This window comes from Hemitrygon akajei, chromosome 29 (genome assembly GCF_048418815.1).
Source record: "Hemitrygon akajei chromosome 29, sHemAka1.3, whole genome shotgun sequence".
Taxonomy (NCBI): Eukaryota; Metazoa; Chordata; class Chondrichthyes; order Myliobatiformes; family Dasyatidae; genus Hemitrygon; species Hemitrygon akajei.
Window position 1 is genome coordinate 41,119,550 of NC_133152.1, and position 13,308 is coordinate 41,132,857.

Below are 13,308 nucleotides of genomic sequence, written 5' to 3' on the forward strand. Positions count from 1 at the left end.
TTGTATTTTAAAAGCTTCCCAATCTCCTATCTTCCCACTAATCTTTACTATATCATATGCCTTCTCTTTTGCTTCTATGTTGTCTTTGACTTCCCTTGTCATCATGGTTGCCTCATCCTCCCTTTAGAACACTTCTTCATCTTTGGGATGTGTCTTTCCTGCACCTTCTGAATTTCCTCCCAAAAGCAGCAGCCATTGCTGTTATGCCATCATCCCTGCTCGTGTTCCCCTTCCAATCAACTTTTGCCAGCTCCTCTCTCACACCTCCGTAATTCCTTTTACTCCACTGTAACACTGATACATCTGATTTTAGCTTCTCCTTCTTAAACTGCGGGGTGGATTCTATCAAATTATGATCTCTGCCTCCCAAGGGTTCCTTTAGCTTAAGTTTCCTAATCAAATCTGGGTCATCAGATAACACCCAATGCAGAATTGCCATGGAGCTTGTGGGCTCAACCACAAGCTGCTCCGAAAAGCCATTTTGTCGATATTCTACAAAATCCCTCTCTTATTGTCCAATATCAACCAGATTTTCCCAATCTACCTGCATTTTGAAATCCCCCATGGTTAACAGAACATTGCCCTTTTTACATGCCTTCTCTATCTCCCATCAGGGCTTTTTTACCCTTGCAGTTTCTTAACTCTACCCACAAGGATTCTACATTCAACTCTTTCTAAGGATTTGATTCCATTCTTTACCAATAGAACCACCCTACCCACTTTACCTACCTGCCTGTCCTTTTGATACAAGGTGTATTCTTGGATTTTAAGCTCCCAACAATGATCTTCTTTCAGTCACAACTCAGAGGTACTCACATCATACCTGCTAATCACTAGCTGTGCTACAAGATCATCTATCATATTCCATATACTGCATGCATTCAAACATACCTTCAGTTCTAAATTCATTTTTGTTTTTGGCTCCCTGTTAGTTTATCTCATCCCACTGACAGCAATTTATGCCCAATTATCTATCCTTCCTCACATTCTTACTACACTCTGCATCTGCTGGTATACCAACTGCCCCATCCTCAGCCATCACTCCAGTTCCCATCCCCCTGCCAAATTAGTTCAAACCCTCCCTCTAGCAACCCTGCTTGCAAGCATATTGGTTCGTTTTGTACAGGTCATACCTTCCCCAGAAGAGATCTCAATGATCCAGAAACCTGAAATCCTGCCTCCTGCACCAGTTCCTCAGCCATGCAGTCATCTGAAAATCATCCTTTTATTACCCTTACTGGCACGTGCCACAGGCAGCAATCCAGAGATTATTGCTCTGGAGTTCTGCTTTTCAGCTTTCTGTCCAACTCCCTATATTCTCTCTTCAGGATCTCCTTCCTTTTCCTACCTGCATCATTGGTACCAATATGTACGACAAAATCCTGTCTCACCCTTTAGAATGCTGTGGACTCGATCCAAGACATCCCTGACCCTCTGCACCTGGGAGATAACATACCATCCTGGTGTCTCTTTCATGTCCACAGAGTCTGCTTTCTGCTCCTCTAATTATAATCCCCTATCACTACTGCACTCCTACCCCCCACCCATTCACTTCTGAGCCACAAAGCCAGACTTAGAGCCAGAGACCTGGTCACTTACCCCAGTAAGTCATTCCCCCAGCCCACCAGTATCCAATATAGTATACTTATTGAGGGGAATAGCCATAGGGGTGCTCTGCCCTGGCTGCCTATTCCCTTTTCCTTTCCTGTCACTCAATAACCTGCCTTCTGCAACTTAGGAGTGACTGCCTCCCTATATCAATCATATTTCCATATGAGCCAAACGTCATTGAGTTGCAGCTCCATTTCCTTAATACGGTCTCTAAGGAGCTGCAGTTCAATGCAATTTGTGCAGATGTAGTTATCAGGAAGACTGGAGGTCTCCCAAATTTCCCATACCTCACTCAAGGAACATACCAATACCTACAGATCCATCCTATAGTAAGTAAAAAACTTACTAAAAACTTTACTTATTTAGAACCTTTGCCTGTGCTTGCCCAAGTCTATTCTCACCTAAGCCTGTTGAGCCAAAGCCAGACCACTCTAACAATGCCCCACTCCAACAATGGTCAATCCGCTTGAACCTCTTTTCTTTTTATTAGCCCCATGTTGACTGCTGCCCACCGAGAGAAAAAAGAACAAAAGGACATAATATGCAGTGTAAATAATGGTCTTTATTTTTTTAATGTTATTTATAAGATACCTCCAATTAAGTAGACACTAAGAATGTCCGAAACATCATTGCACTAATATCATTGCAATCTGCTCATCCATCATTATCAAGTCAGAGTAAAATATTGGAATATCTAAGCCTTACATCTCATTCTTCTGATTTTTTTTATATCAAGGAACGGATTATGCTGAGTTCAGGAACGCTACACCTCTCAAATAGATCTTCAATGTTAGCAAAGACCTCTGATAACAAGGGATGTAAAACCAAATCTCACCTTGACATAGGTTAACATAAAGGTGTTCTGCTGAAAATAATCAGGGCAGTAACCCAAATTACATACCAACTCTTCATAAGACTGATTGTTTAATCCAGATTTCATCTCACTCAGAAGCAATGAATTTATATATTGTGAAAGGCAAGCAAAATGTATTGAAATCAAGTCTAATTAATGCATCATAACCATTTCATGTAAATAATTGTAATGTAGTTGGAATATACAAAAACATGATAGTTTTAATGTACAAGTTTAACAGGATACAACATTTTTTTTCCCAATACACCAGCTTAGACCGAGCCAGAAGCTAGTACTTAACAGTGTGAAAAAGTCTTCCAAAAGAACAGTTTGCAGGGAGCTTTCTGCTCTCTCCGAGGGATTCCTCCAGCTACTGACCTCCCCTCTCGTGAACTCTCTTCTGCCTCTTCTGTGTTCGAATACGTAAAGCCACTTTCAGAAAGATGATCATCAATCTCCAACAAGCCAGCCAGCAGCTTCAAGATCAGTGACTTTTTACTTTTGGTCAACTCCTTGGGGATAAACAAAGGAAAAGTAACTTTAGAGATACTGCAGAAGGTAGAAATGTTGAGAAATACACACAAAATGCTAGAGGAACTCAACAGGTGAGGAAACATCTATGGAGAGAAAGAAACAGTCATAATGTTTGAGTGACAGAATGTTGACAGAAAACTAATTTTTTTCCTGTCTATTTGCCTCAACAGATTAGCTGGTAGTGAACATGGCTTATTCACTCAAACCATATGCGGCATTTTTCCCAAGGTAAATGAGTGTGTTTCCTGTCCACTCATGCTTTTTATATGCATTTTGCTATTGAAAACTATTCATTCTATTCTGCTCCAACAAAATACTTCAGTTCCCCAATACCTTTACTTCCTCTGGAGACAGACAACATTTGGTATGTCCCCATCAACTCTTAATGATTTTAATTGATGCATTACAGAAAGCATTCTGTGTGGATGCATTATGGCACGGTATTGTGACTATTCTACACGTGACCGCAAGGAAATGCAGAGAAGTGTGGACACAGCTCAGCACATCACAGGAACTAGCCTCCTCTTCACAGAATGTCTATACTCTTCACTACCTCAGTAAAGCAGCCAGCATAATCAAAGATCTCACTCATTCGTTCTTCTCCGCTCTCTCATCAGGCAGAAGATACAAAAGCCTAAAAGGAGGTCCCACCAGGCTCAACAACAGCTTTTACCCCTCTATAATCATACTTGAGAATAGATCTCGTATGATAAAATGGACTTTTGATCTCACAATCTACTTTGTTATGATCTTGCACATTATCGTTTACCTGCAATGCACTTTTTTTGGTAGCTTTTACACTTTATTCTGCATTGTTATTGTTTTACGTTATTCTACCTCAATGCACTGTGTAATGATATGATCTGTATGAACAGTATGCAAGACAAGCTTTTCACTGTATCTTAGTACGTGACAATAATAAACCAATACCTTAAAAAATCTCTCTTTAACTTTTACTGGTTTGATTTTTTTCCCATATCTCCCCACTTAGTATTTCCAGCAATTTTAATTCAATACTCCCCTTGCAAATATTTCCACATCTGCCTTCCTATTCAATCATCTGGGCAAACTACCTGTATTCATTCTGCTCACCTGAAGCTTCATTCTCTCTTCCAGTGGGTCGGTGCCCTCAACACCCACGAGAAGCAGCAGAGACACCACACTGATTGTCACCAGCCACTTCATGCTCGGGCTCAGTCTTCTGAAATGTTAAATGAACGGCAAACTCCTCAGTCTATTCCACAGAAACTATCTCCAGCTCTTTTATAGCAAAACACTGACGCACAAAAATTAATGAACACAATCACAGCTTAATAGTCAATGTGCACCATTAACCCAATAAAAGCCTGCAAGCTCAGTGTATATAAAGAGTGACAGCTTCATCTAATTGTAAATGGAAACATGGTAATTGAGGGACATCATAACTGACTAATTGTACTACATTTTTCACTTCAAGTTTCTTAAATTTATGATACAAATAGATGAAAGTTTGTAATATTCTTCACTAAAATTGCAGCCCAATTTTAATGAACTACCTATTAAGGAGGTTTATAGCTTCCATTCAGAGACATTTCTAATCATACACACAAAAACATACTTTTAAATGTCATAAACATGGAATTAGTTTCTGATCAGGCAGTTCATTAGAAGTGAACTAAACTATAAAATTGAGAAATTATAATTCTCTGGAAGAGCCATTACTAGCATCTTGTGCAGATCAATTACAGGATATGACCTTCTCAAAATAAAACTCAAAATTTCTTAGATGGTTTCCAGGATACTTTTTCTATACATTACACCTTTAAATAGTTTTCTTTCTCAATCATTAATTTCACAAATTGAAATCAAGTAAATTACACAACTGACCACTCATTTCACTGGTTTGCAATTACAAATCTCAAATGTCTCACCGGAGTGCCCCCTGTGCTGTTTACAGAAACAAACCACCCGATTCAAAGATCAAAGTAAATTTATTATCAAAGAACACGAATGTTACCATGTGCTTACCCTGCTTATACAGCACAGAGTAGACCTTCTGGCCCTTCAGGCCTTGCTGCCCAGCAATCCCCCAATTTAATCTTAGCCTAATCACTGGACAATTTACAATGACCTACGAATTTACAATTAACTTACGAACCAGTGCGTCTTTGGACTGTGGGCAGAAACCAGAGCACCAGGAGGGAACCCAGGCGTCACAGGGAGAACGTGCAAACTCCTTCCAGACAGCAGAGCAAATTGAACACAAATACTGGTACTGTAAAGAGTTTTGCTAACCACCACACTACCATGCTGCCCCAATTTTCTCACAGTAGAGAAGAAATACAATAGAATCAATGAAAATATACAAAGTCTAACAAATAACCAATGTGCAAAAGACAAACTGTGCAAATATAAATACTGAGAACATTAACTTGTAGAGTCCTTGAAAGTGAGTCCATAAAAAGAAATACAATAGAATCAATAAATAATTACATACATTGACTTACAAACAACCTATGTGCAAGAGAAGTTGTGCAGATACAAATAAAGTAATAAATAAATAATACTGAAAACACGAGTTATAGAGTCCTTGGAAGTGAGTCCATAGGTTGTAGAATCAGTTCAGAATTGAAGTGAGAGAAATTATCCATGCTGGTTCAGGAGCCTGATGGTTGTAAGGTAATAACTGTTCCTAATGGTTGAATGTAATAATTGTATCTGAATCTGGTCCAGATTCACCACTTACTCAGAATACAAAATGATATGGTCCACATAATAGGCCCAATAACACCAGGTTGAGTCCAGCTGAGTTCTTTGCCCTGTGCACAATTACTGTGAGGTGCAGGTAAAATGAAAAACATTTTTGCAGTAACATCATAAGTACAGACAACTGTAGAATATAAATTGTACATAAATTATATGCACAAGAAAGTGAAGAGAAGAGAGACATTAGTGCAATAAAACAAAATCAGGGACAAGTCGATAGTTGAACAAGAGGGTCTTTGTGGCACGTTCCTGAAACTAGTAGTGAGGGACTTCAGGTTGACTATAGGAGCAAGAAGAGGACATGACCTGGATGATGGATCCTTCAAGGCCATCAAGTCTGCTCCTCTATTTCATCATGGCTTATTCACTTTCCTCTCAACCCCAGTCTTTTGCCTTGTCCTGTAACCTTTCACATCCTGACTAATCAAGAACATATCAACCTCCGGCTTAAATATATCCATTGGCCTGGCTTCCACAGTCATCTGTGGCAATGAATTCCACAGATTCATCACCCTCTGGCTAAAGGAATTCCTCTTCTCCATTCTCAATGGAAGTCCCTATATTCTGAGGATGACTTTGATCAGGGCTGACTGGCTCTGTGGCCTATATGAAATTGAACTGACATGGCGCTAAGTTGAACTGAACATTCTTAGACTGCTTCAAGGCTCTATGGTTTGACGTTTAATGTTCTGTGCATTATGTACTCATAGTTTGCCGTTTGGACGATTTGTTTTCTTTTTGTACATTGGGTGTTTGATGATTTGCTTGAGCAGGTTCCATGCTGTTTCTTTGTTTTGTGGCTGTAAGTGGGAAGACCAATCTCAGGTTTGTATACTGCATACATACTTCGATAATAAATGTACTTTGAATCTTTGAGTTACCTACAGGCTTCACCTCGAATAGCACCAACCTACTGGATTGAACTTCAAGTTCATAAAACGTAGCAACATAATTATGCCATTTGGCCATCGACTCTGCTCCACCATTACATTATGGCTGTTTATTATCCCTCTCAACCACACTCCCCTGCCTTCTCCCCATCACCTTCCATGCCTTTTCTATGCATTCCATACCATATCATTCTGAGAACAGTCCTTTTTTCCTCCCTCATGCATCCACATTTAAACAAGTATACAAACTGTGGGAAGACATGTACAGTCTATTTATGATTCTTTGTATGTGAAGCCAACAAGGGAGCTTTGGAGCATCCTGTTCCAGTCCATTCTGCTTTCAGCTCTTAAATTGCACCACTTATGGTACTAATTGGTGTTGAAATGTTGTCTGTTGTGCAGAAAAAGGTGCTAATTTGTACTTTGATGCAAACATCATTCACAGTAAACATTATTAAAAGGAAAAGGAAAAAACTTAGTGCTTTAAGGGAATGCTTGGCATAATGGCACCCTTGTTTCAGTGCCAGTAGTTTAATAGAGTGAAGAAAATTATTTGGATCTGTAAAACAGAGCAAAACAAACTGATCAGATTTGATCAATCAATATTCCACCGGGTAGAGAATACTATTTTTGAAAATACAATCGATAAAAATCTTCATACAACAGCCCACATCTTTGTCATGATGTGCCAAAATGTTTTACAACCTACTAAATATTTTTGAGGTGTAGTTATTTTTGTAATGTAAGAAACACAGCAGCTAATTTGTGCACAGCAAGCTCCCTCAGACAATATTATTTCCATTATTTAAGGGATTTTCAAAAGATAAATATTGATTAACTAGTAGCTCTTCCACAAAAGTATTGTCATCAAACGTTTTGCGTTCAACTGAGAATAGATGACATTACCTTGTGTCTCATCCAACCCATCCAACTATGCAGAAGCACAAAAGATTCTCCAAATGTTGAAAATCTTGAGTAACACATACTAAATACTGGAGAAACTCAGCCAGCATCTATGGAGGGGATTAAACAGTTTTGGATTAAGTCTTTATCAGGACTGGAAAGGGAGAAGTGATGAAGGACTCCTAACTGACCACTACTAACACAGGCAATGAAGGATTATTAACTTAAGGCAAGGCAGTGCCTTTTCAAACCAAATATAAAACAGAAAGTTCACTTGATAGAAGTTGAATTAGAAATAATTATGGCAAGGAAACACATTCATCTCTAATTGACAGAGGTAAGAGCTGAAATTGGCATCAAATTAAATTGTCTGTATTTGCATTAGAAAATGTTTAGCATAATGAATCACTGGCATTGCTAAGAAAATAACCTTCAATGATGAGTCATTGGAATTCTTTGATGTTAATGTTCAATCACTGAGTATACTCAAGATGAATAATAGGTTTCTGGACTTAGAAGAAACCAAGGGATGTGGGGAGTAGGCGGAAAAGAATAGAAGCATTATCTTATTGACTGTCATGAGAGAGTCAAGTGGAAATGTTTTCTACTACTGCTTCTAATGCTTTTATGTTATGAGGATAACATAATAAATGCATTGCGAGGATATGCTGAGCAAACTAGGGCTTTTCTCTTTGGAGTGAAGGAGAATGAGAGGTGACTTGATAGAGCTGTCCCTCTGCCCTGGGAAAAAGTCAATGGCTACCCACTTAATCTATGCCTTTTATTTGATTAAAAGAATTGATGGTTAATGTATTTAAAATAATGTATGTAACATTAAATTGGCTATTTCTGCCCTCAGGGGCGGGTGGGGGGAGAATAAAGGGGTATCTGGCTGCTCACTCAATGTCTCTTAATCATCTGGTATCACCTACTTTGGTTCTAGATAAAACATAAATGATAGTTCTTCCGATACTTAACAATCGCTCATTCGTTATTCGTATGACATGGGCAATCATGGTCTTTCCATGACTATGATTATCTTGGGAAATTTTCCTACTGAAATGGTTTGCCATTGCCTTCTTCTGGGCAGTGTCTTTACAAAACGGGTGACCCCAGCCATTATCAATACTACTCAGAGATTGTCTGCCTGACGACAGTAGTTGCGTAACCAAGACTTATGATATTCACCAACTACTCATCCGACCATCCACAGCTTCACATGACCCTGGTTGGGGGCTTAAGCAGGCATTAACATGAATAAGCTCTTGTTGGGCTTCCAGCCAGGTACACAAACTTGCCTCACCATCGCTTGCTCCTTCACTGTTTGTGGCAATACTTTAAACACAATTTACCACAGAAAAGGTAATTTTAGTGATTTTTTTAGTTGGATTTCTTATATTTTTATATTTCTTATATTTTTGACTACCAGAAACTGTTGCACATGATCAGTAGTGCCACCTTAACCAGAAATTAAATAACATTCAACCTAACGAGTGCTTGTTATGTTAGAAATTACCTTTCATGCCCCTAGACTAGAACTAGCTGGATTTCATTCTCTAGTAAATCCTTTGTCTTGCACTGTATTTGTTGCCAGAAAGCAACAAGTTTCACAACATATGTCAGTATACCATATAGACAATAGGTGCAGGAGTAGGCCATTTGGCCCTTCTAGCCAGCACCGCCATTCACTGTGATCATGGCTGATCATACACAATCTGTACCCCGTTCCTGCCCTCTCTCCATATCCCTTGACCCCACTATCTATAAGAGCTCTATCTAACTCTCTCTTGAATGCATCCAGAGACTTGGCCTCCACTGCCTTCTGGGGCAGAGCATTCCACATATCCACCACTCTCTGGGTGAAAAAGTTTTTCCGCATCTCAGTTCTAAATGGCCTACCCCTTATTCTTAAACTGTGGCCTCTAGTTCTGGACTCACCCATCAGCAGGAACATGCTTCCTGCCTCCAGCATGTCCAATCCCTTAATAATCTTGTATGTCTCAATCAGATCCCCTCTCATCCTTCTAAATTCCAGTGTATACAAGCCCAGTCTCTCCAATCTTTCAACATATGACAGTTCCGCCATTCCGGGAATTAACCTTGTGAACCTACGCTGCACTCCCTCAATAGCAAGAATGTCCTTCCTCAAATTTGGAGACCAAAACTGCACACAATACTCCAGGTGGGGTCTCACCAGGGCCCTGTACAGCTGCAGAAGGACCTCTTTACTCCTATACTCAATTCCTCTTGTTATAAAGGCCAGCATGCCATTAGCTTTCTTCACTGCCTGCTGTACCTGCATGCTTGCTTTCATTGTCTGATGTACAAGAACACCTAGATCTCGTTGTGTAACAATACATAATCCTCACAATACTTATTCCTTATCCATCATCACTAGAACAGATTTAGATACGGTAGTCATTTACTAAATTTACTGCTGTGATGAAGGAAGAGCAGTGGATGTAATGTATATGGATTTCAGCAAGGCATTTGATAAGGTACCCCATGCAAGGCTTATTGAGAAAGTAAGGAGGCATGGGATCCAAGGGGACATTGTTTTGTGGATCCAGTACTGGCTTGCCCACAGAAGGCAAAGAGTGATTGTAGACGGGTCATATTCGGACGCCAGTGGTGTGCCTCAGGGATCTGTTCTGAGACCCTTACTCTTCGTGATTTTTATAAATGACCTGGATGAGGAAGTGGAGGGATGGAGTTTGCTGATGACACAAAGGTTGGAGGTGTTGTGGATAGTGTGGAGGGCTGTCAGAGGTTACAGCGGGACATTGATAGGATGCAAAACTGGGCTGAGAAGTGGCAGATGGAGTTCAACCCAGATAAGTGTGAAGTGGTTCATTTTGGTAGGTCAAATATGATGGCAGAATATAGTATTAATGGTAAGACTCTTGGCAGTGGGGAGGGTCAGAGGGATCTTGGGGTCCAAGTCCATAGGACGCTCAATGCAGCTGCACAGGTTGACTCTGTGGTTAAGAAGGTGTACAGTGTATTGGCCTTCATCAATCGTGGAATTGAATTTAGGAGCCGAGAGGTAATGTTGCAGCTACGTAGGACCCTGGTCAGACCCCACTTGGAAGTACTGTGCTCAGTTCTGGTCGCCTCACTACAGGAAGAATGTGGAAGCCATAGAAAGGGTGCAGAGGAGATTTACGAGGATGTTCCCTGGATTGGGGAGCATGCCTTACGAGGATAGGTTGAGTGAACTCGGCCTTTTCTTCTTGGAGCAACGGTGGATGAGAGGTGACCTGATAGAGGTGTACAAGATGATGAGAGGCATTGATCGTGTGGATAGTTAATTGTACTGCGACTATCCACACTGTAAATCAGTGAAGCTATGTACAGTTAGAGATTTTATATTAAGCACTAACCTCTCTAACACAACTGTGCAAGGTGTGTTATTACCTCCATTAAAAAATATTAAGATTCCTTTATCCAATTAAATACAAGATTCAGATCAAAATTATAATCTAACTTTATTAATTCCAATCCCACAATGAATTAAACACACATGTTCCTCCTGTGCATCTTCTAACCCTTTTCATTAAGGCAGCCAGATAAATCCAAAGGAATTCTTCTGCATTATTAACTGTATAACAGGAAAGTCATTCAGGAAGCCTTGTGACATAGTGACAGTACAGCAGAATTACAATGAGTTTTTCCTGTTATTTTATACTTTTTTCTCACATTAAGCCAAAGTCTCACCAATAAACAAAAAGTCTCACTAATGTGATTGTGAAACTGGCTTTTAAGACTTTAAGTGAACAATTCTGCTTTAAGTGGGTTTACTTGGAGTGTCCTTCTACACCATCAGGAACCATTTGAATAATAAGATACTTAATCACAAACATGAGAAAATCTGCATATGCTGGAAATCTGAGCAACACACACAAAATGTTGGAGGAACTCAGCAGGCCAGGCAGCATCTAGGAAAAGAGCACACTTGACATTTCAGGCCAAAACGTCGGCTATAATCTTTTCCTAGATGCTGCCTGGCCTACTGCGTTCCTCCAGCATTTTGCGTGTGTTAAACAAGGCATTTAAACCGAGGCTCCATCGCTATTTGGTGCCCATCTACACTTGTACTCACTGCACCTCTCTTATGCCTGTTATGCTGCTGGTGTTTCAGGCAGCAATGAAGGTCCTCTATCTTTTGTGATGTTCAGGGCTTCTTCCATCGTGTAGCTTGGATTTCACTACTGTCAGTCATGCAAGTTCTGGATGGAAACTCAGAAATACCATTACACTCAGATGTAGGAGGATTTTTACTGCCATTTCTGTAATAATTTTTTTTAAACCAGTCAGATTTGTTAGCCCTGAGCTGAATCCTCAAATCTGGAGGACTGGTGGACCACTCTTAGTCTGTTCTCTAAACTTTGAACTGTTTGGCATGGGTGACAAAGAGCCAAAGTGTAAAGCCCTGACTCCAGCCTACATAGATCTCCGGGTCATTGAGGGACGCTGGCCACCAAAACCTACGACAGGTTTGTGGTCCTCTTGGAGGCTACTGCTCGTCTGGAAACTTTATAATCATCAATTCACTAAAGCCTTAAATGAAAGCAATGCACACAAAAATGAAAGCTCATTTTTCTTAAGTAGCAATATGACATTTGCCAAATAATTCAATTTACTTTCCCATTAAAGATGAATGTGATTGAAAATAAATCATTTCACAGGAACAAAGTTATTGTCCCCTTTGAGCAGTAACTGCAGCTATTAGTGGAACAAAAAGTCTTAAAAGAACGTGATTTTTGATCTTGTATTAGTACCACTGAAAAATGATGGCAATGGCTGGCTATCTGCTACACCTCTATTACCTTGATTTGATCTTGTGTTGATGTCTCCTAACTTAATCATGAGGTCCTGAGTAATTCAGGACTTTCCTAATCATCAAGTCCTACAGAAATCCTTCAAAGTGCTTGAAGGGGTTGGGTGAGGGTTGATGCTTCTGTTGCTGCTTGTCTGTGGTAGGGGGAAGGGGTGTGTTGGGGTTCTGATGTTTCTGTCTTTCGCTCTTTAAGCTTCTTATTTCATGGGTGTCTGCAAAGAGTTAAGAATTTCAGGTTGAGTACTGTATACATTCTCTGAAATTAAATTGAGCCACTTGAATATTTTCAATGTTGTAGACGTTCAAAGGCCGGCTGGTGGCGTAGTGGCATCAGCGCAGGACTTTGGGGTGAGAGGTCCTGAGTTTGAGTCCAGCCAGCTCCCGTTAAGAGCTGGTGATCTCTTATAAAAACTCACCCGGCAGAAGGCAATGGCAAACCACTGCTGTAACTTGCCTGGTATGCGATTTCCCAATATGTCAGAGCGGCATGTAAGGAAATCGTCCGCTACCTGGAAATAATTCCAGATGTGACATACCATAACATTAAACTTACTACTAAAATTTAAATTGTGTTTCACAGAATCTCTATGTCATGTAAAACTTTGACAAAGATGTACAGTGGAGAGTATCCTGACTGGTTTCATCACAGACTGGTATGGAAACACCTACACCCACAAACAGAAAAACTTACAAGAAGTGGTGAATCCATCACAGAAAAAGCCCTCCCCACCACTGAGCACAACTCCCAAAGAACTCAACAACCCACCTCCCTGCCCCATCATGGACCTGCTGTCCCACTTGTGGTCTTTGGTCCTGCTTAGGCCTCTTCAATCATCTCATAACTCACAAAACTGGAAGAAAGCAATCCTCAACCCTTTTGGATTGTTCCAAGAAGAAACATTCATATTCTTCAAACTAGACACACAAGAAAT

The 13,308-nt window shown here is 40.1% G+C and overlaps 1 protein-coding gene across 4 annotated transcripts in view; it reads right to left on the reverse strand.

Annotated features, from left to right (window-relative positions):
• Positions 1 to 2,153: 2,153 nt before the first annotated feature.
• The window catches only part of cenps (centromere protein S), a 59,911-nt gene continuing 48,756 nt past the window's right edge, over positions 2,154 to 13,308 (reverse strand). Inside the window, exon 5 of one of the 4 annotated variants that reach the window (XM_073032211.1) lies at positions 2,154 to 2,976. In XM_073032211.1, coding sequence (XP_072888312.1) covers positions 2,761 to 2,976 — 216 coding nt within the window. In that variant the 3' untranslated portion in view covers positions 2,154 to 2,760. Of the gene's footprint in view, positions 2,977 to 4,090; positions 4,275 to 13,308 lie in introns of those variants that run through there. The other 3 variants (XM_073032213.1, XM_073032214.1, XM_073032215.1) reach the window with 3 other exon arrangements.